At 43.4% G+C, this 26070-nt stretch overlaps 1 protein-coding gene across 1 annotated transcript; it reads left to right on the top strand.

Moving 5' to 3' along the window:
• Positions 1–646: 646 nt before the first annotated feature.
• On the top strand, positions 647–25761 carry KIF24 (kinesin family member 24; the record flags this gene model as incomplete). The annotated part of the gene is made up of 12 exons (XM_084278864.1): positions 647–1254; positions 4369–4558; positions 6384–6481; positions 8590–8805; positions 10258–10345; positions 13147–13268; positions 15190–15295; positions 17896–17967; positions 18596–18705; positions 19966–22383; positions 23252–23345; positions 25621–25761. The coding sequence occupies 12 exons, from the start codon at positions 647–649 to the stop codon at positions 25759–25761; spliced, it is 4263 nt and encodes a 1420-aa protein (XP_084134990.1).
• Between the last annotated feature and the right edge of the window lie 309 nt (positions 25762–26070).

Below are 26070 nucleotides of genomic sequence, written 5' to 3' on the forward strand. Positions count from 1 at the left end.
AGATTATGCATATATAGAGAAATTCTGTGTTTCAGATTTAGCAGGATGTTTTGAGTGTTTTGGCAACAGCACTTAGAAGTGCTCACAAGATTCATTACACACAGGAGACATGCAAGAAAACTACAACTCTGCTAGTTTTTCTGTAAGATGAATGGTCTTAATTATTCAGCTTGAGGTGAGGCAAATTCTTCTTCTTTGGTTAGTTAACCAGAGATAGCTGAACCACATTAGACTGCATGCCCTGATATTAAATTGAGTGTCTAAAATTAGGCATTTTACATTCTGTAGCTTGAGGACAGGGTTTCAGTAGCTGTGGCATTCATCAAGTAGACATCAGGCATGTAGGAACTCTGCAGCAGTAAGTAACACTGTATTGTGCATTTCATACACATTATTGTGTATTGTCTGTAATTCTGAAATATAGTTTCATAGATCTTTGTTTCTTATTTAATTTTTGTTGTTATTGCTGTATTCTGTAGTGTTTGGCAGTCTAGTGTAAACCTGGAGTTAAACAAGCTTGTAGCCCAACTGCAGGTGATGGCATCAGGAATGTGTAGTTTATTCATGAATAACTTTGTCACATGTGACACTTCATATGATTCTAATTTTTGTTTTGTTTGATTTCTTGTAGAATTTAGCTTGGAAGATGGCATCATGCCTTTATGAATGCCTTTGTGAGGCAGAACTTGAGAAGTACTATCCCCATTTTGCTGCCTTTGGTCTTCAGAAGATTGATGAACTTGCCAGAGTTTCCATGAAAGATTATACCAAACTAGGGGTCCATGACATGAACGACCGCAAACGACTCTTTCAGCTCATTAGAATAATCAAAATTATGCAAGAGGAAGACATTGCAGACTTAAGCAAGCAAGAATTTCAACCAAATGGCCTTTTCAGTAAGCCTCAGATGCCCAGATCAGGTCCCTGTAGACAGCTGCGCTTTGAGTCCTTCTTGGAAGAAAATGATGGAATAGTGAAAGACTCTGAATCATACGGTTCATCTGACCTCAGTGCCAACGAAAGGAAGAACAGCCTAGGGGAGATATTGGGACACATTCAACCACATGATTCAGAGATGAGCAGGTTAACTAAAAGAGACCTCAATACTCCTGGAATGTGCACAAAAAAGGACCTGGACTGTCCAACAGTTTCTGATGATATTGCTCCTCTCCTGGGGGATTCTGAAGCTCCTATCGTACAAAGAATAGCTCATATTTCAGGGTATAATTACGGACTACCTCATTCCTGTATCAGGTAATAATCAGTTGCCTTTATTTTGCTATATTTCAAGGGATACATAAATTAATTATTTCTTCATTGTGGAGGAGGAGAATCTGTCTTCATCACCTCCAAATAAACAATCCTATCACTACAGAGCAATTCACAATGCGATTGGGAAGAGAGATGTTAGTAAGCATTTATGACTCTCCAAGTCTGGTAGAAGGAATCAGCTAAATTTCACCAGCTGCTACTCACCAATGTTGTCTAAGAATAGTCTTTATTGTCTTTCAGGATATAAAGCTTTGTTTTCTTGGTGTTTTGGCCAATGTATCTTTCTTTCCATTATCTTGCAACACATTGTCCAAAATATGGTATTGTCAGTTGGTAAGTTTGTCCATTTATTTCCCAGTGACAAGGGTACATACTGTGATGGTTATGTTTGTTTATAAAGAAATTTCCAAACTTCAGCTTTAAAAAGCAAATTAATATAAGTGTGATAGGATACAGATGTGGTCATGAGGGGGAGTCCCTGTGGGTGCTCCCCAAGCAGATTACCTCTAACTTTTATACTTTACCCACTCTTTGGTAGCAGAAGGGCTATGGTTGTCTTCAACCACTGCTGGATCTACTCTGGCAACATTTTTAAAGCCCAAAATATTTTTTTCCTCATTCAACATCCAAGCACATACTGCTCAGCACACTTCCTACCAGCATCTAGCATGTGTCAGTGCATTTGTGCCAGGCATGAAGTGAAAATGAGTGAAGACAGGTAGCTGTGTGTAAGGTTGGCACTTGGTCTGGGAAGGCTGTAGGGAGAGATTTGGTATATGAGATGGTCAGTGGAATTGGGGTGTCAGTTACAATTCCCAATTGAGCCTACAACTAGGTATAGATGCTGTTGCCACAGTGGAAAAGTACTAAGGTGACATGTAGCTAGAGCATTTAAGCTGTGAAATGCAAGACAGAGGTTTATAACTCCCCTTTGTTGGAAAAAAATAACTCCCAACTTCCAGAGAACTGCACTAACCACCTACATACATTAGCATTTTAGTGCTTTCTCTGTCTCCTCTAGAAGTTGAGCCAAGGTACAGCTAAAAGGGCAGGATTCATACTGCTGGTAAGAAAAAAATGATAAAATGCGTCCTAACAGCTCAACTAGAGAAGTTCAAGGTTTTAAAACCTGTTATAGAGCCATGTCATCTATTGTTATCACTTTCTTTCCTTCTTCTTCTTTTTTTTCCTAAGCACATTTTCTGTGCCTACCATTATGGTTCATCATTTGGGCTTTCTGCTGCTTCTTCCTGACATGCCTGAGTTTCTCTTTCTCCTGTTTTGACCACAGAATATGTGTTGTGCATTCCAGGCTTGGGCTGGTCTCCTGATGCCATGTCACCTTGTCATTTGACCACTGTGAAGGCTAATCTGGTTTCATTTAACATGAAACATGGGAAAACATTGGCATGGTTTCAGATGGCAGAAAGATAAAGAGCTTTTTCAATATGTTTAAATATATTTTGTTCTTGCCCACAACAAATTGCTTGATTTTGACAGTAGCAGACAGTTCATAGTGATTCTTCTGACCTGTGGTCTAATTAGGTTTCTGATGATCTGTGTCAAGATTTTTTTTCTGGTAATAAATATATATATATGTATTGTTATTAAATACAGTTTCTGATTAAGAAAGGTTAATAGAAAATTTCTACTTCAGGTTCAGCAAATAGAATTAAAATGCATTCTGTTCCCATACGAAATATGTTCAAAAAAATGTGCCTCTGTACTAGGAAGAATTGATGGCTTCTATCTCATAAACAGTCTCTTCACTTTTTCCTTTCTCCAGTTCTTGTATTCAGTCCTTCCTCCTTCAGACTCTTAGAGCATAACAGGCTCTTTCTGCAGGTCACCAAATCCAGCCTCTGACAGGAGAATTAAACTTCAGAGCCTCTGATCGTTTGCTGGCCAACATTTGGTGTCTAGTGATATCCATAAGCTCACCCTAGCTTATGAAGCATCTTATTTCAAGGATCATTTCTTTTCAGGGGAAAGAATTTTCCATCTAAGCTCAGGGCCTGATCCTGGTCTGCATGGGAAAGCTGTACTAAAATTAAGGGCACTCCTGTTACAAGTCAAGATTACTGGTGTGTAATCTTCAAGGACTGCATCTTGAGACTTACATCTGCATGTCGTGCTTCTGGGGAGTCATGCAACACAATAGCAGTAACTCTACAAGCTTGTGGTTGTAGTGGGATGTTGAGTAACTTGTGAGTTTGGTTTTAATTTGTTAGACAAGTAGTGTATGTGAGTTTTCAGTTGCTATGCTAATTGATTCTGGACAGCATGGCAGAAACATGATTTTTGGGCAAGTTGGGCCTTGATAGGTTTTTTTTTTCCCCTCAAAAGCTGAAGTTTTGGTTTAATTCAAGCATATTCTGTATGCTGCATCACAAAACGCTTTACATGCCTGATTAATTAATGAAAAATGAAATGGCCTTATGTTTATGAGGTGTTTGAAAGAGAACTAAAGTAGATTTTTCCAAAACACAAGAGTACAACAGCTTTGCCTGTGGTCTGAAACCATATAATTATTTTTGAGAAAAGACTGAAGAGGTGATGATGATGATATCAACGTTTTGGATTTTATTTAAGCTGAATAGGAACATGGTGATGCTCTAATTTCCCATTTTTATTACTTGTAACCTGTTTGACAGCCTGTAATAGGAAGAATGAAAGTCAGTATAAGAAGAAGAACAACTAAGTATTATACCCTTCTTTTTTATGATCTGGACTTTTATCTGCACATTATTGACTAATCACGACTACAAATAATCTCAGCAAGACTAAATTTCTTTCTTAACCTGCATATTGTGTCAGCTTCAATCTGTGGTTTGTGGACAACTGAAAAGAAGCCAATTCAGGAAAAAGTTCAGGAACATAGCTGTACAAACACAACTATTCTTTTCACAAAAGCACACATAAGGCATCAGCCTATTAAGGAAGAAACAGCAGTAACTTCACTGTGTAACAATGAGATGTGAATGCCTGGGGTTTTTATAAGCCATTAAGGACAGAAATATATATCTGGCAAAGCTAATTAATTTATGCATATTTTAGATTCTGATTTTAAAATATAAACCTACACTTCTGTTGTAGATCAAATACTTCTGAGAAAGAGACTCCATGGACAGAGAGTGAGAAAATCAGAGTCTGTGTGCGAAAACGTCCTCTGAGCCTGAGGGAGGAGCGACGTGGGGAGGTTAACATCATCACAGTGAAAGATAAGGAAACCCTACTTCTGCATGAGAAGAAGGAAGCTGTTGATCTCACCCAATATATTTTACAGGTAACACACTTCTCTTGAAGGTTGTGCTGATGGGCTGGTCACTTGCATGGGTGGCATAAAACAAACTGAGCTTGGAATTTCCATGAAGGGAAACAGAAAAGGGCTGTCGCATTTCTTGCACTGAAGTCACTGGTGGGCTCTTCCATAAGCTCAGCATAACTGTATTTAAATTGCTTCTGACTTTTGCCAACCTGTGGCAGAAAACCCAAGCCCAGAATTTTAAGCCTCAGTAGCATGTCCGTTGCAGCTTTCTCTGTGTGTCACAAAAGAAAACCATCTGCTACATGCCATTGGTGCAGGAGAATTCCCTGCTGCAGGCTGTCTGGATAGCTTTCCAGTGCACTTCAGCAAGGAGTTCCCTTTTCACCGTTCAGCACTGTAGGTCTGGTTCAATGAATCACATACACCCTCATCCCCTCCTTTCCTTTGTTCTCAAATGCTTTGGAAAATTAAATTCCCTGTTGGTCTTTGTTTCTTAATCCCAAATCCCTTGTGCTGTCATAGTTCAAATTCTCACTTTTGACTGACAGCACCAGGAACAGAACTGGTTTCTAGAGAGCAACAAGCCATTCTCATTCTACTGGGTGTTATTTTTACAGCCTGGGTCCTAGGAACAACTGCTTGGAGTATCCAGTAAAAATGCAGTTTACAGCTCTTGGTTCGTGTACCACCTTTTACGGTGTGATACATGCACAACTCCACCCAGCTCCCTCCATCTGACTACCTATATTTGGCACTTATACCATGCTTATCACCTTAGCATGTCAGTGCTGAAATAACTGCTAATTAATTTGTTTATGTCTGTATAGACAAACAAAATCAATAAATTCCAAACAAAAGTGGCTGAGGCAGTATGTATTCTATAGGACCTAGGAGAACTTCTCTGCTTCCATGTCTGGTTACTTGCCCTGCCTCCATCTCTGGTTCCTGTAGAAAGGAGAACAAGGGATACAGATGAAGTGGGAGGTAGTGGGACATACTCCATCCAGCTCCACGGCCAGGGTCCCCAACTGCAGGGCCATGACAAAGCCCATCTGCCCTCTGAACTTGTGTAGGTTCTGAGGCTCCCTGGTTTAATCTGCCTCTGCAATACTGTGGTTTGTGCATTGTTGAAATGATTCTTAGTCCTGGAGATCTACCACCTTAATTTACACTGCAATGGATTTGTTGGAGTGCAATGCTAGACACCAGTCTGTGGAGGCTCTTTCTGAAAATGTGATGTTTGTGTCTCTCTCTACACACACTATTCTGAACTAGAGAAGGAGACCCTGCTGCCTTCAGTCAGATCTGGGTTGTGGGAAGTTTGGGGGTTTTGTGATGGGTTGGATACAGTCCATCTTTGCTTAGGAATAACTTCTGTTTCCTCTGACACAGGAAGTTTTTTAAGTCTACAGAGCAGAGTCAATCTCAACCAAGGACTAATTTTGAGCGAGTCCAAAGTTAACTCTGTGTTCTTATTAAGTCTTACTGTACAACTGTAGGCTGATTCATTTCAAGAATAGGTTTTCTTTAATTAGCCTTTTTTTTTAATTGCTTGTCAGAAGATTGTGTATGTTCTGCTTCAGAATAATGGGAAATCAAGGCATCTTTGCTTCATTTTTTTTCCTTTCCCCTCCTACCCTCAGTCTCTTGCTTAGTTCTAGTGATGTGTTACTGCATATGTCATGCTGCTTTATGGTAAAGCTGCTATATCCCTTTGTACCTGATCCAAAGCCATATGAAGTCACAAGAAAGGCTTCTCTTATTTAAATTTATTTACCTTTGGATGTGGGTAAAGGGGAAGTGAAACATTCATTTTCATGTAAAGATCACATTTATTTTTCAGCATGTTTTTTATTTTGATGAAGTCTTTGGGGAGTCATGTACCAATCAAGATGTGTATATGAAGACAGCTCATCCTCTCATTCAGCATGTTTTTAACGGGTAGGGCATCAGTGTTTACATTTGTTATTTTTTACCTTGTTGTTTTCTAGTTTCATGTACTGCTTTAATTTCTCCTTTACGCTTTTCATCTTTTGAAAAACACGTTCATTTCAACTTTGCCACATACCTTCCCCCTTTTAGAGTATCTCAGATTGCAATTTTGACAAAATCAGAGAAAACTTTCTTCGCACTTGGTGAGAAATCTAAATCACAGAGGAAGCAAAAATTTGTCCTTAGGTGCAACAAAGAGACACCATGGCCAGACTAGAAAGAAAAAATAATATGTGAGGATTTCTGAAGTCTAATCACCTCTAACAAAGGCCTCTGTGTGGCACAGAGACATACTCATTTGTAGAGGAATAATAGTACTTCTTTCATGAGACTGCCATGAGATGTTTTTGCCTGCATTTGTACAGTTCACAGGCTAATAGGAATTATTAATAATCTTGTGATTTATTTTTATTGTATTTATTTTCTGCTTGCTTAAAGGTTTAGTCATGATTAGATGCTTCCTGATTAATGGGAAATTGATGGTGGCTTTACATGAGTGATCTCACTTTTATGAAAAATGACAAGCTTGAATGTAATTACATTTTTGAGTCTTTGAAGGAACGGATTACATACCCACAGTGAAAAAATTACAAAATGCATTATTCTATTACTGGAAAATCCTCAGGTATCATCAGTAGAGACAGAGAGTATCATGATTTTGAGAAAAGGAAAGTGAAAAAGGAGAATGAAACTTGTAATTTCCTGTATAATAAACACTAAAGGCCCAATTTACAGTACAGCTAATACAGTAATGCCACAGGAAAAGATGCCACTGCTCTTTCTCCACTTCCCCTAACTTTTCTGTTCCTCCTGCTCCATCTCCTTTACTGGCATTTGTCTAGTCTGACACTGTGGGGCACTAATTCTGCAATCTAGGCTGGCAAGAAATTGTTCACTGTGCTTACAGCAGCCCTGTATTTTTATCTATTTCTTTGCCAGGGTACTGAGCCAGCTAAGAAGTTTGGGGGTTTTTTTAAGGTAGGGGAGGGAATACATAATTTATTCTCTAGTACTTCTTTTTGGATGCTTGAGTTCCCTCTGAACTGAATACTTGTGAGTTCTCCCATCATACTTGTGAGTTGAGTGTTTATAAGAGCAAGGATGAGAAAGAAGTTGACAGGCAGTAACCTCAACTTAGAGAAGCTTGAAGGGCAGTGGACCCATATCCTGAGAGCTCCTTGGCACTTTATGTGTATTGCCATTATTATCTTAAAGTGCTTTGATGACAAAGCTGGAGCAATCTGGAATAAGCCAAGATTGTTGTTTTACTCTCTGGAATGAGTGAACAAAACAGCTCTCTAATACTGCAAGCTGGGTGATGCTCTGCCCTGCCCCCCACTAGGCACGTTCCCATAGGTTAAGTGAAGCCAGTTTGGGCATATTTTGTGATCCTCTCTGAAGTACTTTCAGTTTCTCACAGAAACAGCAGAAAAGCAGCTCGCAGAAAAGTGGAAAGCTTTCCATTGTTTCAGTGCAGTAAAGTCACACATCAGATCCAGCAGACAGAGGTGGGTCAGTGGGGTAGGTCACACAACCAGGAATAGCAAGACTTTCCCCTAGGCAACAACTCTTTAGATGGACTCAACTGTGTGTGGGACTGCAGCGTGAGACAAAGTAGCCTCTCTCAGTAAATTATAGAGTTGGGGTGATAATTTCCATCAAGTACAACATGTTAATACAGAACCTGACTTGTGGCTGTTTTGCATCTCATGTCACAGTTGTTTTTCTCTGTGATTAATAATTAGGATTGCCATTCATAATCCTTCAATACTTCAGCATCTAAACAGCTGGAAGAATAATAATGAATTCTTAGTTTCCTTGAATGTATTTTTGGCATCTGGAAGAAAGAAAGAGAGCCAGCACAGAGAGCTATGCCAGATCTCCATAGCACATACTTGGGAATCACTGCTAAATGTTTTGCAGTTTTCCAGATGGGATAGTAAACCAAACCTCATTGCTAAGAGGCCACTATAGATAGACACTGACATTGCAGAATCTGTTTGAAATAGATATGAATAAATCAGATGTGACCCTAAAGCTGTAAATTACCTTCACAGAGGCAATGCAACCTGCTTTGCATATGGACAGACTGGTGCTGGCAAGACTTACACTATGATAGGTACTCATCGAAACGCAGGACTCTATGCCTTGGCTGCCAAGGACATCTTCAGACACCTGGAAGCATCACAGTCAAGAAAGGATCTCATGGTTTTGATCAGTTTTTATGAGATCTACTGTGGACAGCTCTATGACCTGCTAAATGGGAGGAAGAGGTATTTAGTAAAAATATATTTCACTATAAACTTATGAATCAGTTGGTTACTGTTTATAAATCAGTTACTACTCTTTCATGCAATTACAGTTAATATATTAACATCTGCAGTAAATGTTTTGCATTTAATTAGGGTTGTTCCTAAGACCTACTTATTGAAGGAGGCAGAATCTGACACTAAATGCTGTGGCACTGATAGGAGCTCCTGGTTTTTACTACTTTGGAAGGGAAATAAGTAAGGATCTGTGGTTGAGATATATGAGCTTATGTTGCCAGAATTCCTGTGGCCAGAAACTCTTATGCCAACCATTGTAGAATCCCTGTCTTTCCCTGCTTAAACATAAGCCCTGGCTGTCCCTTCTAGTGTGTCAGTGGGTCTCAGGCACTTGGCACTGGAGATCTTGATCTCCATCTTGATCTTTAATCTCTGGAGATCTTGATCTCCCATTTGTCCTGCTTGACACTGCAGACCCTGCTCATCTCCCTGAGCACCTTTACCCTGCAGCCTGGTGACTCACCTGAGTGAGCCTCTGCAGGTGATGCTGTTGTCACCCTCAATAACAGCACCTCAGCCCCAGGCTTGTTCAGATGGATGTATACTCCTACAGCAGCTCCATCCAGAACAACCTAGTGTTTGGTATAAAACATTCTCTGTGTTCTGAAATCTCTGAATACAATGTCAGTTAAGATCTCAGTAGTGAAATACTTTCAGAGTAAGCTTGAAGGAACATCACATGTCAGCTTGCAGGCCTTTAGCAGCCTTCAGAGGACTGAGTGTGAGAACACACTGGAGGGCTCAAAAAGGAGGCCTTCTGCTGGGGAAATGAGCATCTATTTAAAAAGGGGACACCTATATCCATGCATGTGTGTTCCCTTTCTCCAAAACAGTCTTTGAGGAGCAGGTAGCATAATCTGCTATGTAAGAGGAGGCGATTTACTCTGCATATCTATTAGCTATCTTGCTGTTATTGAAGAAAAAGATTAAGCTTCCTCCCATGTGCATCATGTCTGTATTCTTCCTGCGTACTGTAACACTGCTGTGTGATTCACAGCAGAGGTGCTCTGCTCTGACTTCACAGCTATGGGAGCTGCTTTAAAATCCTGTGCAAACATCTTGAGAACTTGTTTAGAGAATAACTTAGTCTGAATTACCCAGAGAAGACTGTGACACAGTTTAAAGAGAGACAGGAGCTCTAAAATGTAAATATGGTCATTTAGTTCCCTTCATTGTTATATTCCTGAGCTAGCAGAAATGCAGTGCTCATGTCTCTTTAACAGTGGTACATGTTGTAAATGAAATACCTCTTCAGCTCTGACAATAAATGAATGACAGTGGTGCCTCTCCCCAGTCAGCCACCGTGATTGCTTTTTCAGTGTCATGGTACTGACATGTGTTTACGTGGCTGCTGTTTGAGATGTTAGAAAACTCCTTTCTGCACTGTTTGATTTTCAGACTTTTTGCAAGAGAAGACAGCAAGCATGTTGTTCAAATAGTTGGACTGCGGGAGGTTCAGGTGGACTCTGTAGATCTACTGTTGGAGGTAACCTCTATGTTTGCAATTATTTTTTGTCTCCCACAGCTGGATTTACTGATTGTATGTCATTAACAGAGATTGTTATTTGTTGTGTAGCACATGTGTGTGTTCCTTTTCAAGGTTATTAAATTGGCAACCCCAGCAGAGCACTGTTCGAAGTGCCTTTATTCAGTGAGCTTCTTAGGTCACTGTGACTTGTACTGGCAACATGCAAGCTGCTGATTTACAGCTGTTGTTTCTGCTGCCTCTCCTTATGGAAAGAACTTTGCCAAGAAACAAACTGCTATCTTCATTCCAGAAATTAACTTGTGTCCCAGCAAGGGATATTGAAAGCTGGATAAGTCTTTTCTCCTGGTATGGTTTCTTTGGCTTATATGATCTTGAATGTATGTGAACTTATATGTATTAAAGGTATGTGAATGTGGGACAAAAGATATAAATTTGAAAATTAATGGAATTAGAAATGAGAAAATACTTAAGATTGAGATATTAATCTGAATTACAATTAATACGTTGCCTAGATAGTGATGGGTGATAACAACAAAGTAAAGCTAGGATCTTTAAGTGGTAGCTGATACTCAGCACAAGCAAGGCTTCAGTTTTCCTTTCCTGCTTGGCTAAGCCCTAGAAGGGCACTAGCAAATTCTCTGCATTGTCCTGCAGCAAGCAAGCTGGTTAAATCTGCTCCCTATTTAGCCTGACTTTGCACAGTTTAATTCTTTTGTTAGTAAGAAAGTGTAAATTACAAGTGCCTGATAGTGTAATCGACTCATTAAAATTGGTGTGGTGCTGCCCTCTGATTTCACTGAATTTTGTTCTTCGTCTTCCCTTTAACTCCAAGCTTTGGGATATGCTAGTGATGCTTCTGCATATTTGCTGTATGGTTGATTAACACATTCCTCTCTGTTATCCATTTCACACATAGAAGAGCTATCATGTTACTTCATTCCTACAGGTATTGGGGCAAAAAAAATAATTTTATGTTGTCCACAGGCCCTTTTGAACACAGAAGTGTGCTTGGCTTGACTCAGAGCTTCTGAATAGTTTGCAACAGATACATGGGTCTTGAGTCTTGAATATATCCCTAGTCATTCGCTATTCATGGGTCTTGGCTTTGGTTCAGAAATTATCTGCATTTAGCACTAATATAATGCTCAGGAGGTGCAGCAGTTGGTTAGATTGCTGATGGAGAACTGGCCACTGAAAGGCATGAATAATGCACATCTGTCAGCTGAGAATGTATTGATTTGCTAGATAATATTTTAATTTATTCTTACAACCAGAAACAAAATTAATGACTGTTTTATGCATCCTGCTAGACTTTCTGCAACAGTTCCTACAAGTTTTCAAAAGAGAATATTCCAGATTTGTATCTTGAAGGAGCCTTTGTCCTTCTGCCTTCCCTCTCTTCCTTGTTATCTTATTTTACTGTTGTATTGAATGTAATTGATGTTTTAACTTTGTTCCTTACTCAGGCATAATTTCTTTTAGTGATGGAAATGGAGAAGAATTTTGGCACTTTGTGTTTTTGAATGTAACTTTCTGGATAGCAGTACCCATCTATGACATGAGAAAGTGAAATTTTAACACAACGAACAGTAAAACTCATGAGTGTCTGGGGTTGTACCTGCAGCATTACTGACTTGTGTTGATCTGCTGGAGGGTAGGGAGGCCCTCAAGAGGGACCTAGACAGGTCAGGTCAATGGGCAGAGGCCAATGGGATGAAGTAAAACATGGTTAAGTGCAGGGTCCTGCATTTCGGTCGTAACAACCCCAGGCAACGCTGCAGGCTTGGGGCAGGGTGGCTGTAAAGCTGCACAGAGGAAAAGGATCTGGGGGTGCTGGTTGACACTCACCTGAACGTGAGCCAGCAGTGTGCCCAGGTGGCCAAGAAGGCCAGCAGCATCCTGGCTTGTATCAGGAATAGCATAGCCAGCAGGACCAGGGAGGTGATCATCCCCCTGTACTCAGCTCTGGTAGGGCTGCACCTCGAATACTGTGTTCAGTTCTGGGCCCCTCACTACAAGAAAGACATTGAGGCCCTGGAGCATGTCCAGAGAAGGGCATGGGGAAGGGTTTGAACACAAGTCTGATGAGGAGTGGCTGAGAGAACTGGGACTGTTTAGTCTGGAGAAGAAAAGGCTCAGGAGAGACCTTATTGCTCTCTCCAACTACCTGAAAGGAGGTTGTGCTGAGCTGGGGCTCGGCCTCTTCTTGCAGATAACCAGCAATAGGAGAAGAGGGAATGGCTGCAAGTTGCACCAGGGGAGGTTCAGGTTAGAGACTAGAAATTTCTTCTCAGAAAGGGTGGTTGGGCACTGGAATGGGTTGCCCAGGGAGGTGGTGGAGTCACTGTCCCTTGGGGTGTTCAAGGAAAGGTTGGACAAGGTACTTAGGGACATGGTTTAGTACGTAATATAGGTGGTAGGGGACAATTGGACTAGGTGATCTTGGATGTCTTTTCCAACCTTAATGATTCCATGATTCTGTGATTCATTGCTGCCATACTCTTGTTTTGAATTTTATAGTTGGGACATTTTGCAAGTGAATGTGCATGCAACAACTTCTTACATGCAGGGTGATCTCTAAGCTCTGTAGTTTTACTCCAAGCAAATCCATATACAAACTTGTGAAACAAAGACTGGAAGGGATCCAGTCTAACTTAACATCTGCCTCTTACCAAATTTTAAGGCTGTAGTGAACCATTCCTCCTAATGTTTCCTTGTCTTAGGAGGACAAGAGCTCTTTCTGAGAGATTGCATTTTTATTTACAATTTGCTTGGATTTTGTCCCCCTTATTTTGCAGGTGATTTTGAAGGGGGGAAAAGAACGTAGCACAGGAGCTACTGGAGTCAACTCAGATTCCTCTCGATCTCATGCTATCATCCAAATCCAAATTAAAGACACATCCAACAGGACATTTGGACGGTAAGGCTAAAAGTGGGAGTGCTCAGGGCTGATCCTGAAGTTAAGCTCAGAGATATCCAGGAGGCAAACAGGAAGGAAGTGTTGGGCAGCTGAGAGTTAAGTCCTGGGGTGCATCAAGCACGGCAAGGCCGGCTGGGCCAGGCAGGGGCCTGTCCTGCTCTGCACTGCGCTGGGGCGGCCTCACCTCGAGTGCTGTGTGTGCAGTTCTGGGCGCCACGGTACAAGAGGGACGTGGAACTGCTGGGGAGTGTCCAGAGGAGGGTAATGAGGATGGGGAAGGGTCTGGAGGGAAAGTGTTACAAGGAGAGGCTGAAGTCCCTTGGTTTGTTCAGCCTGGAGAAGAGGAGTCTGAGGGGAGACCTCATCATGGTCTGTGGCTTCCTGACAAGGGGGAGCAAAGGGACAGGCACCAATCTCCTCTCTTTGGTGACCAGGGATAGAACCTGAGGGAATGGCATGAAGATGTGACAGGGGAGGTTTAGGCTGGACATTAGGAAGAGGTTCTTTACTGAGAGGGGGTCAGGCACTGGAACAGGCTCCGCAGGGAAGGAGTCACAGCACCCAGCTTGGCTGAGTTCAAGAAGCGTCTAGACAATACGCTCAGTCCCACACTCTGACCTGGCTGCCCTGTGTGGAGCCAGGAGTTGGGCTTGGGGATCCTTATGGGTCCCTTCCAGCTCAGGATACTCTATGATTCTATGATTCATTCTGCAGAGTGACCTAAAGTAGGTCAGTTGGATTTGCCCCTCAAAGCGCCGCTGTCCTATAATTGACTACAAAGGGAGCCTGGGATGACTAGCTCAGGTAGAGATGATTCCATTAGAGGTGTTTGCCTTTGGTCAGGTTCCTCACCTAAACCTCCCTGATAATTTGAGAGCATGACTCTGATGCTATCTGCAGCAGACAAAAAGAGCAGTTTACTTCCTCTTGTAGCAGCCATTGTACGTATTTGAAGACTGTAACATGCCTGTTCTCAGGTGCCTTTTCTCCAGAGTAAACAACCACAAGAAACAGGTTTGAGGAAAGAGGTCTAGGTATCGGTATTAGTGCAATTAGTCCAATAACTAACATGCAGTCTTGCTTCCCAGGATCTCATTTAAAATACAAGGCAAAATGGAAGAGCCACAAATAATGGAGAGAAGAAAAGATAGGACAGGCTTGCTTAGAAATAGAGGTGTATGTGGTGGTGTTTTGTGTTGGGTTTGTTTTTTGTTTGAATGGTTTGGGGTTTTTTTGGTTTTGGTTTTCTCCTCCTTTCTGTTACTGAAAGCAAATTAGAGCTGGAGTGGGGAAAGGAACTCAAATATGCCTATAAAGGAAGTTAGGGCTGTTCCAGAGAACAGAGAAGGGCAAAGACAAAGATGCAACAGTTAGTACAGCAGCTGGCAACCAGAACTAAGGAACATGAAAGGGAGTAATGGAGTTTTGTGGAAGGAAGGGACAAAGAACACCGAAAGCTCAATATACTACTTACTACCCAGGACATTTCTATTCATATTGTCCTGAATTCCCACTTAACAGGGCAGTTGTCTGTTTTACCTGTAAGGACAATCAAGAAATGTACAACTACTTTAACTGTATTCTTAGGAAGGTACAAGGGCAGTGATTATCTGGAAAGATTATGTGTCACACTGTAAAAAGCTTATCGATTAAACTGTGAAACACTAACCACATGCAATTACACTTTCCTTTATGAGTGTGGTAGTGCCAGGATGCTCTGACACTGTTCCTGTTGCTGTGCTTATTTTGGTGCCTCACATATTTCCCCCAGGTATTTCTCTTTGTTCAAAAGTAACAGTAATCATTCTGATGGCATGTGTTGCAGTCCTCTGGTTTAAAAAATGTTTTACAAAATTAAAGGCAGAAAAAAACCCAAACCCCAAGATAAATGCAACTTTGTGTTTTGGTTTTTTTTTTCTAGAATATCATTCATTGACTTGGCTGGCAGCGAAAGGGCAGCTGATGCCAGAGACTCAGATCGACAAACAAAAATGGAAGGAGCAGAAATAAACCAAAGTCTCTTAGCAGTAAGCTACTGACATGTCTGGGGAAGGTTTTGTGTTTAATTATTAGTGTGTGTTGTAGGATAAAAGTGAACCACAGAATAATATATGTATGTATTCATGGAAGGGAAAAAAATAACCCGAGTACAAGGTGTGTCCAGTTTAATTTGTGTCATGCATGAAAGACAATTTAGGAGGGAATAGATTTTGTGATGAAAATAAAGTCTTTTTCATCTATTCTTACAGCCAGCCACAAAACACAGCGTGGAGAATGTTAGGTATAGTATGATGTGTCCCATGTTTTATAAAGAAAGTCTTGTCCCTTTTCATCCCAGAGAATATTGGCTTGGGAGTGCAGGATTTGTTTCACAAAAGCACATCTGTTCCTGGTGGTTATTTTCATTGCTTGAACTCAGATTTCTCCTTCAGATCAGGAGTAAAGGACCTAAATGCTCAAGAGGGTAGAAACGAGCAACTGGTGTGTGGGGAGGAAGGAACAGGAAGAAATGCACTTGTAATGCAAACTGTCTTTTGTAGCTGTACACCCTTGTGTAAAGAGGGACAAGGAGCAGAGAAATGCCCTCTTAGATAAAGCAGAGTGCCTCTAAGTGTAAATTGTGTAGAAGGCTTTGCACCTCCTCTAATTCAAATGAACAAAGCTCACTGATGACTGAGGGCTTCTCTAAGCAAGACTGAAGAGTGATAGGCAATCAATGAGTCAACAGTACAGAAGTCAGAGCATACCACCATAGCTCATAGAGTGCTGTGCTTGCTCTGTTTTGAGAATGTAGAATGTTCTTCTGCACAGGGACTTTCCTGCTGCAGAATATTAGCATTCATACTGGGAGAAAGCCTGTGCTTCTGTACTTCATGCTTCTTTTCTGAGCTTGCTAGTGAGTAACTGAGTGGCATGGGGATCCAGGACCTGAATAAAACATATTCCTGAGTAATGAGGCTTAATGTAAGCTCATGAAACTCCTTTAAAAGGAACTTTAAAATCAGAGTGTCTGTATTTTTGATATTATGTGAATCTGTGTGTAAATACATAGGCAGCTTACAAGAGGTGGCTGAGTTAACTGTAAAAGGCATCTTTGGGTGAGTCTAAATGACCCGCAGTCTGTAAAACCTAGTGCTGCCCTCAATGATCCTAATGCTCTCTACAGGCCTTGGAACACATGAAGTTCAAAGTTTGTTACTGTTCTGAATTTTCATGTTGGTTTCAAGTAGAAGGCATTCAGATATTGCAATTATGAGAAGTGGAATAAAAAAATTAGGATAGTTTGATCTCTTACATGTTAGAGGTGTGATGTTTAATAAAAGGCAGTACAAGTGAGAAGTAAGTGTCATTTTAAGTGGGTGTATGTAGAATGTAGTAAGACTTTAAATGTTAAAAGGCTCCTTCATGGTAGTATCACCATGACAACACAGTAATATGCTTGTTTTTCCTTCAATATTTCCTCTAAATTACTTGTCTCATGGCTATACTCTCCATTTCAGCCAATTTTGGAGCATCCAGGCTTGGTATGGAGTGCAACGCTGTCGTGTGTATTCCAGTTTAAACACGGCAAAAATGTGCACATCTTTGAGTTTGAACCTATCTTTTCCTAAGGCTGGTAGTAAGGAATGTTTCTCCAAGACTACAGGCTACCTCTGCTGATAGTTATTAACAATAAGAAGTTCTAATGTGTTCTGTGTAGCCAGCTATTCTGTTAGTTCCAGTAGGAGTTCTGTACCCCTCCATTCCCTGCATAGTCTGTTCTCTCATCCTCAGTGTTTAGTGTATCGTCCCTGTTAGCCTGTCAGAAGTCACCGTGACATGTTTGTTTAGATGGACAGGCTGTATCTGTGTTTCCTTCTGAGTGTGGGCTTGAACCTGGGCTTGAATCCAGCACCCCTCGCAGTTAATTGTTTGGGGCTGGTCCCTGCTCTCCCTGCTGGTTGGAGCTGGTTGCTGCAGTGGTGCAAGAGGAAATGGCTTCACACCAGCTGCCTTGTTGCACAGCCCAGGAGGGACCCACGCATAGACAGGACATCTAGACTGCAGAATATAGCTGGTATGGGGAGGAAAAAGCACCTCTTAGCTCGTGCTGTCTCTAAGGACATGAAATTAGAGTCATAGATACATTTGCACTGATGTTGTCCTAAGTGTTGTGGAAGGGGAAGAAGATCTAAAAGAAGAAAACAATTTGTAGGAGGGAGGGCTCAAAAGGCTCTTACGCTACACCGGTGCTGTAAGCCGCAGCAGAGCCTGGACTACACCCAATCTGGCTTCAACCTGTTGGCTGTGCTGCAGGCAGCAGCAGGTCCACGGCAGTGTGGAGCTCTGTGTGTGCTCAGTGTATGTATTTACCCAGTTTTTTGGGGCTTTGTGTAGCCCACAGAGCCACCAGCTGTGCTCTGTGCTGCAGCTTTGCTCTCTCTGAGCGCAGCAGAGCTGCTGCTGCTAACGGGACCGGCTGAAGCTGGCTGCGGGTGGCAGCGGCCGCAGCAGGGGCATCACAGAGGAAGAGTCAAAGGTGCATGAAGGAAGCAGTACTTTCATAGGTTAGGTTTGATGCAATTCAGTTCCTTGCCCCAGTGTGTTATTGATGTGTTTTTCTCCTTTCTTCTTTTTCTTTTGGTAGCTGAAGGAATGCATTCGGGCTCTGGATCAGGAGCACGCGCACACCCCTTTTCGGCAAAGCAAATTAACTCAGGTAAAGCAAGCAGAACAGCAAAAGTAGAGGTTTCCCTGATGAGAAAGAATAATAACTAAAAATTGAAATGGGAATAATTCAGTAACAGCTATTAACTGAAGAAAAGAGAAATGCGTAACTTTGGCAAACATTAATTTTTAAGGTGATTGCAGGATTAAGGCCAACAGCCAGTTCACCCAGTCAACCCTGGGGACTGGCGTGGTAAATAAACAATAAACCAAACAAAATCCCCAAAAACTGTCTTTCAGACTCATTCAGAATTACCATCCATCTTCACCCAGTCTGCAACCAAGCTTGCATCTTCTGTGCAGTGATGCTCATGGGAGCTTTCATCAACATTTCTTCATGCCAGTTGCAACAAATGCTTTATTCCTCAAAGGATGTGGGCACCCCTGTGGCACCCAGTGCAAGAGCTTGTTCAGAGACCTGATTAACACTCTTACTCATTGTAAATTACAGGCAAAGAATGGCAAGACAAATTGAGACAAGAAGACTTCATTAAAAAAAAAAGAGACAGTAATTTGCATCACCTGACTCACGTTAAAGTGCCTGTGTACACACTGCTAATGTACAGGAAACACAAGGTACACGGATTGCTGACAATCATATTTGTTCCTTCCAACCCCAGGTGCTCAAGGATTCTTTCATTGGCAATTCCAAGACGTGTATGATAGCCAATGTGTCGCCCAGCCACATAGCTACAGAGCACACCCTGAACACGTTACGATATGCTGACAGGTAGGTGATCCAACGCAGTCTTGCCCAGGTGAAAAGCACACACACACACACAAGTAACATGATGTTTGTGATATCAGTTTATTTTGTATGCACTGGAAATGTTGATTCAAGCAAGAAAAGCGATTTTCACAATGCATATAAAATCCTTACCTGTTCCAGCTCTGACATTTGGTCTTCACGTTCTCTGGGGTTTGTAACTCCCTCATGCTGCTTTCACAGCTTTCAGTGATTGAAGTATCACTGTGCTCCCTGCAACTGCAGGATCACTAACCTCAGGAATCCAAAGTTTTGGTTTAGTTTTGTACTGTAGTTCTGCCTAGAACCCATGCACGCTCATCATCCACCCCTCTGCACAGGGGGCAGTAAATTCCAGGCTGTGCAGTGCTGGAGTAAAAAGGGACAGGAGGTGCTTAAGGGGAAGAGGAGTAAAGAAAACAGCTGAGGGGGAATAGGGTGGTAGCAGTGAAGCAGCTCTTTGCAGTTGTTTTGATGAGTCAGATCAAACACTGTTGGCCTGTACACCCATCAGCTGAGCTAATTAGCCCCACTGCAACCACTCCAGAAGCCCAGGTTTGTATCTGGTGGGACTCTGCGATGTACTGTGGAGAGCAGTAGCTCACTTGGAGCTGGCACTGTGCTGCATTATGAAGTGTGGAAATGCAACCCCCTACAAAAGAGACCATCTTCACTCATGTGGCCTGTTAAGTGCTGTTCAAGGCAGCATTTCAGAATAGTGCTATAGTCCTCTCCAGAGGTTCAGGAATTTCAACAGAGAGGTTTTGATGCCCACCTGGATCACTGACAATTAAAACGGATATAATGACACTTAATTCACAGAATCACAAGGTTGGAAAAGGCCTTTGAGATCAAGTCCAACCATTCCCATCCTATGCTAAACCAGATCACTAGGTACCTCATCTGCCCTTTTTTAAACACATCCAGGGGTTGTGACTCAACCCCCTCCCTGGGTAGCCTGTTATAGCCCCTCACAACTCTTTCAGTCAAAAATTTTTCCCTAACATCTGATCTGACCCTGCCCTGGGGCAGCTTTGTGACATTTCCCCTTGTCCCATCTCCTGTAACCTGGCTGAAGAGACCATCACCCACCTCTGCTGTAGGCAGTGATACGGTCTTCCTTCAGCCTCCTCTTCTCCAGGCATATTCAGTGTTCAGCCTTAATATGTAAAAGCATGTTTGTTGTGTAGACACTGTTTTTTTATCTGAAGACATGACATCTTCTAAAGCCAATCTCATTTACAGGGTCAAAGAGCTGAAGAAAGGAATTAAATGTTCCACCCCCATCACAAACAGGCGATGGACAGCTGGAAATGTATCTCCAAAACGTGTCCAAAACTCTTCCTCTTTGCCATCTGGGGAAAAGAGCTCTCCAAAGAAAGTGAAGCTGGGCCTCCAGCATCACCCAAACGCCACAAAAACAAAGGCATGTCCTGCAGCACCCCAACCACCGAGTGCCCCTTTTACCTCTACCCCCAGGGGAATCAACAAAGGACATGCCTACAAAGGAAACCCCAGCTCACAGTGGTTCCACCACACTAGCCCAGTGAACGGAGTCCTACGGCTAGCACATCCCCAGAAGAAAAAGACTGATGATCTGTCCCCCCACTCTGAAAAGAACCCCACTGCAAAGGATTTCATGATCAAAAATGCTGCCACAGCAGAAACAACAGAGAGTGGCCAGAGAGAGAAGTATATCCATGACAAACGACCTGCCCAGTGCCTGAAAGTCCAGACAGTGCAACCTGTTCAGAAACAGCTGGTTTCTAGAAATGATTTTCCCCTTGGAGATGGAAATCTGCCTTCTGATGACAGGCAGGAATGGGGAAATACCTTTGCTAAACCATGTGTTGAAACCTGGACAAATCTGCCTGCGTTTCAGAAGGAAAGGGAAGAGCATTTGCGTCTCTATCACCAGCAGTTTCAGCAGCCACCTCTTCTACAGCAAAACCTGAACTATCAACCTCTTGAGAGGTTTTTAACACAATACAAGCCCCAGGAGATTCAAGTGAAGCAGGAGCTGAGCGTTACACCCACAGAAGCACAGAGCAAAGAGGGAATGCAGCTGGAAGATCTGGATGACAGCGATTTCAGTGAAGATTCTTTCTCACCTGTCTGCAGTCAACAGAGCGTGAAAAGAAGAAGCACCAACAAATGCAGCCAGCATTCATTTTTCCTTCATCAGAGAGAGCAAGGAACTGAGGATGAGCAAAAAGGCCAAAAGAGACAGGATTTGTTGTTTAAATATGCAATACCCATGCAGGAACATGAACTAGATGACAGCTGGGATTGCAGTGAGGGCAGCCCAAAGACAGAGGAACCTATTAAAAATGCAGGTTACAGCAAGCCTCCATCAGACTGGAGCTATGACTTAGCAGGTGAGCCCCCTCCAAGCAATACTGCAGAAAAGCCTTACTGCCTGCAGGAAGATCCTGCTTGTCTCTGGAAAAATGATAAAGATTTCCTATGTGACCACAAACAACACAAATCCAAACACAGATGTCTAGTGTACTCCAATGACACCACCTTAACTCCAGAAAAGGATGCTCCCTATGTTTCTCCTGTGTTGAAATCAGAAACTCCAGAGTGCAAAGAGATCATCATGCAGCATGAAGAGAAGGAAGAACCCACTTTGGATAGACAGGCTGCCCTTGGAGGAGATGTAAAATGGAGAGCTCGAAAAAATGGAGTTATCCATTGTGGATCTTCTGGTTTTGTTGAGCTTACAGCCCCTCTCAGGGTGTCACTTCTTGGTTATGAGGAAACAGCTGATACAGAGAAAGTGTCTTCCAGCCAAGAGAAGTCCCCCTGTGTGAGGCAGCTGCCGTCGGACAGGAGCACATGCAGCTCCCAGAAGAGGTTTGAGGAAGAGGGCTGGCAGTGTACAAGGAGCAGAGCCCTGACAGACAGCATGCTGGAACTGGGGGAGCAAATGCGCCGTGGTGGAAGACACTGCACCCTGCTGCATCCCCCACAAACAGGGGGCAAGCAGCTTTCACCTGCCTGCTGCGATGTGAAGCCCTGCTGCTGCCTTCTGGGCTCAGGTCCACTGAAGCAAGGGGTCATTCACAGTTTATTTGTTGGATGTGGCCCTGCAGAGACATCCACAGCTGAATCCCCGGGCTCCAGGGGAGAGAGAGAGGGTGGTTTGTTTCTCAGTACCCCAACGTGCAAAGAATATTCAGGTGGCAGACAGTGTGATGCTGAAGTTAAAGATAATACTGGCAATTCAGGAAAGTCAAACTCCAATCAGGGGCCCAGCACTGAGTCCGTGGCTCAGGAAATAAATGCTGATAGACCTGAGAAGAGCTATTTTCCAGCTGCACCATGCTTTCTCAGTGTGGGAAGTATGGAGTATGCAGTCCAGTCTCAGGAAAGCAGCCTGCTGCTGCAGCCCAAGTCAGGACTGAGGAATGAGAACTTTGGTCACTCTGAAGACCAACCCAAGTCATCGCTCAGCAATGAGGAAATAGGGTTGCTAAAAAACAAGTTAATGCAGAGTGTTTTTACACAAGAGACTTTTGCTGCAGATTCAGGATCTGCAACCAAAGATAACGTGGCATTAGCAAATGCCAAGAGCCCATCAGGCACCTCCAACAGCAGCTCTCCAAGCGCTACATCAGAGATGGGAAAATGGCAGAGGGAAGCCCTAGAAAAGGCACAGTAAGTCTTGCTCCTCACTAAAGATTGTCATGAACCTTAGAAATTCTAGACACATGATACTTTTGGCTTTATTCTGGTATCCTATGTACTTTAAAAACTGATCTGAAATCGATCTATGTAATATTTAATAAGATTAATGGTAATGTGCAGTAGTTATACATATATATGATCACCTGGGTTTTAGTGGTATTTTAAAATCTCACAGGAAGCCAATTATTCTACTAGAGCTTCATAGGATAATGCTGGAGGGATTACTATAATAATACAAACTGCAGTTCTCAGTAACTAATTGGCTTCCTGTAAGATGTGAAATAGGTGATGGCTGTTCCACACCTGAGGAAGGACCACAGCTGGAACAGCTGGGCAGTCACTGAAGCTGTAGATGTAAAGCTTCAGAGCACTATGAGCTGCCACTGTCAGCTCCAGAGGACTGGACTGTATTCATGTGACTGACATTAAATTGTTAGTCATTGAAACTTGCTCAGAGGAGCACAAGGAGCCCTGCCTTCCAGCTCTGCCTGTTTTTCACCAAAACAACTTGTGGTTGTAAGCTATTTAACCGATTATTTGGACAATTCTTTCCCCCCCCTACATTTCCCTGTGGTGAAAAGCAGTATGTGCCCCTGTGCTGCCTATGAGATGAGAGGCCACGTTCACTGCTCTCTGAGCAACCCTCAGCATCAAGGTCATGTTTAACCCCAAACCAGGGCAGGCCACTGCACTTCAAAGAGCACTGCTGTGCACTTTCTGAATGCCAGGGACCACCAGACAGCAAGGCCTCCTCCTTCTTAAAGGTTTATTGGGGGCAGCAGTGGCTGTAGGTAGTGCAGCACACTGTCTAACTGTTGATATATTTTGTGTTGATCAGACAGGCTGTGATCCGGGCCCACCGGCAGCAGCTGGATGAAATGGCATCCTTGTGCTTCAAGGAAGAGTGCTTGATAAATCGGATGTCAGCAACAGTAAGTGTTCCAGGTGACACCTTCTGTGCCCACTGAACCTGCATAAATTAATCTCAGAGATTATTAATTTGAATCAGTGACATTCCTCACCAGTCCACCCTCATTCTCTGATGCCTCTCCGAGTCCCAGGACAGGCCGCTGATTTTCAGTACCTGTTGTGTCTTTGCCAGTCTCCACAGTGCCAGCTCCTTGGGGGAGGAGGAGGCTGACAGGCCAGCTCTGAGCAGCTTGTCTCTGGTCACACATCTTTCTCTTACCTTGCGTCATGGGTACCAGCCTGCACCAAACAGGGCCTCTTCCCATGTGCTGCTTCTCTCTTTACGGTCTGCAGCAAGTAAGTCAACGGCACAGCAAACTGCACACCCCTGCAGCATGGCACTGGGATGTCACAGCTGGGCTCATGGCACTTCTGGGAGTCCCCTGCCTGTCACACTGTAGATGTGCCAATGCACGGCCCTGCTCACCCCAGTGCTCCAACCACTGAGACCTCTGCCCTCGCAGGCTCCTGCCTGTGTCAAGTTACCCCCTCACCGTGGGTAACAGTGGTCTAGGCTGGACCTAACGACTGGCATCTGCACAGCCCTGCTGCCAGCCAGGCAGCCCCAGCTGTCTGCTTCTCCTGCACCCAGAGAGATGCATGTCCCAGCTCTGTGAGGTCACATCTCTTACCCAGGTTATTAATGTTTCCCAGGGAGAACCTCCTGCCTTCCCAGCTCCCTCATCTTATCAACAAAGCCAAGCTCCAGTGCTGCATTACATTCAAATAATCCTCTCATCACACTTAGATCTGAAGCACAGCTACAGGGACCTTTGCCTCAGGGGTTTCAGGATGGAGCCACCACGTGGCTTATGTGCTGCGATTTCCAGCTGCAGCATGTGATGTGTTACCAGATAGCTTAAGGAAGTTTGCAAAGCAGTAGAGAAGTCATGGATTGTATTAGTGTAGCAGAGAATGCAGAGATACAAAGCAATCTTGTTTAAATCTTTTGAGGTATTTCTTCCTCAGTCTGTTGGTCACTGGACATCAGCTTTCCCTTCCTCCTGGTTTTTTGCCCTTTGCAGCAACCAATCATTTGCTGGTTAGCAGAATTATACCAAGCCTGACAGGCTTCCTGGCAGTGTGTCAATAACTTACATCCTGTAGTGTTATTTCACCTTTCTCTGAACAATGAACTCACATTGGACTTTAGGTATCATACAATCATGGAATGGTCAGGGTCGGGAGGGACCCCAGGGGTCAGAGTTCCATCCCCCTGCCACAGGCAGGGACACCAACAAGTGTCAGTTTCTCTCCTTCCACTTTAAGACTGTTGCAACTTTTACAGCCATGAATCTTTGGCTGCAGGAGAGACTCCAGCCAAGTCCAGCCTTGTACTGAACCTGCCATGATTTAAAGTGCTTAAGGAAAATGTGCCTCAGCAGTTGGGCTGCTCTTTGTTAAGGCTCTGATGTGCCTGTGAGACACAGACACAGCGCAGGGGACAGCTGGGGTCCTGCTGAATGAGCTCTCGAATGATTGATTTCCATGCAGCAGCAGTTGAAGCCTGAGCCTGACACATCCCAGCTTCTCAGACACTGACCTGTGAATAGAGGCACCAAACTGTGCTCTCTGCTGGAGAGCAGAGCGAGTCTGAGTGCTCCCTCACTGACACAAACGCTACAGAAGAATACCTGCTTCCACTTCAGCTCTGATGGGGTTCATGTCACCTCTTTGTCCCGGTGGCAGGGTGCTGTGGAAGGTAGAGCCCCCTTGGCTGAGCCTGTGTGCAGTGCTGGTACCTGTCCTGTCTCACAGAGTCAGGCTGGCCCTGTGAGCTGCTGTGAGATAATCCCTCCTGCTGCCCAGGAACCAGCCAGTGTGTCTGATCAGTGAGAGGCCCGACTCACCATCCAGTGCCGCGATCGCTCGATCCAGGGCGAGTGGTCTCAGAAACTGAGCTCAGCACCTCAGATGAGGACCCCCTATAACCCAACCTTTGCAAAGCTAACTGCTGTAGAAGGATGACACTGGGTGCTTTATTCATTTTTACTTTCAAACCACTGCATTAGCTGTAGTTTTGCCAACAGATAAAACTACCAGATTAAGTTATCCTCAGGCTTTAGAGGCATTGACCTTGGTGAGAGTCAGGACGTCAATAAGGAAACACCGACCTGATCTACCATCCCACAGAATGCAAACCATGCTTCCACCTACTCCTGCTGATTTTCTATCCTGATTTTCTCCAAGCAGCTGCTACTGCTGTTCCTTAAACTTTGCTTTTGCTTTCCTCACCAGGACTTTCAGAATTTTGTGACCAAGCTGGATGAAGTCTTGGTGCAGAAGTCGAAGTGTATCCAAACAATGCGAGCCCAGCTCCAGCTCTATTTAGCCTCTCCTGGCACTGACCTGTCCCTGCAGACACCTCCACCAGTTTAGCCCTTTGCTTGCACAAGCACAGCAACAGCTGTGGGAACAGGCAGTGTTTTGCTGCACTTGGTGCTGCAGAGTGTGGGTGGGTTGGGGATATCTTTTTGGTTTGACATTTGTGATTGGTGTGTGTGTGTTAGACAAGGATGGAGAGAAAGCAGAGTAAAGGAGAGATGACTACTTGGCTCCTCAAGCTTTTGTATTATTTCCTTAATGCCAGTAAGCCACCTTCTTAAAAATAACAATTTAGCAACCTTTAAATACCGCAGCAGGGAGTCCTGTCCACTGTAGTCACAGCAGTTTCTGACATGCTGAAGG

This window comes from Gallinula chloropus (assembly GCF_964237585.1).
Source record: "Gallinula chloropus genome assembly, chromosome: Z".
Taxonomy (NCBI): Eukaryota; Metazoa; Chordata; class Aves; order Gruiformes; family Rallidae; genus Gallinula; species Gallinula chloropus.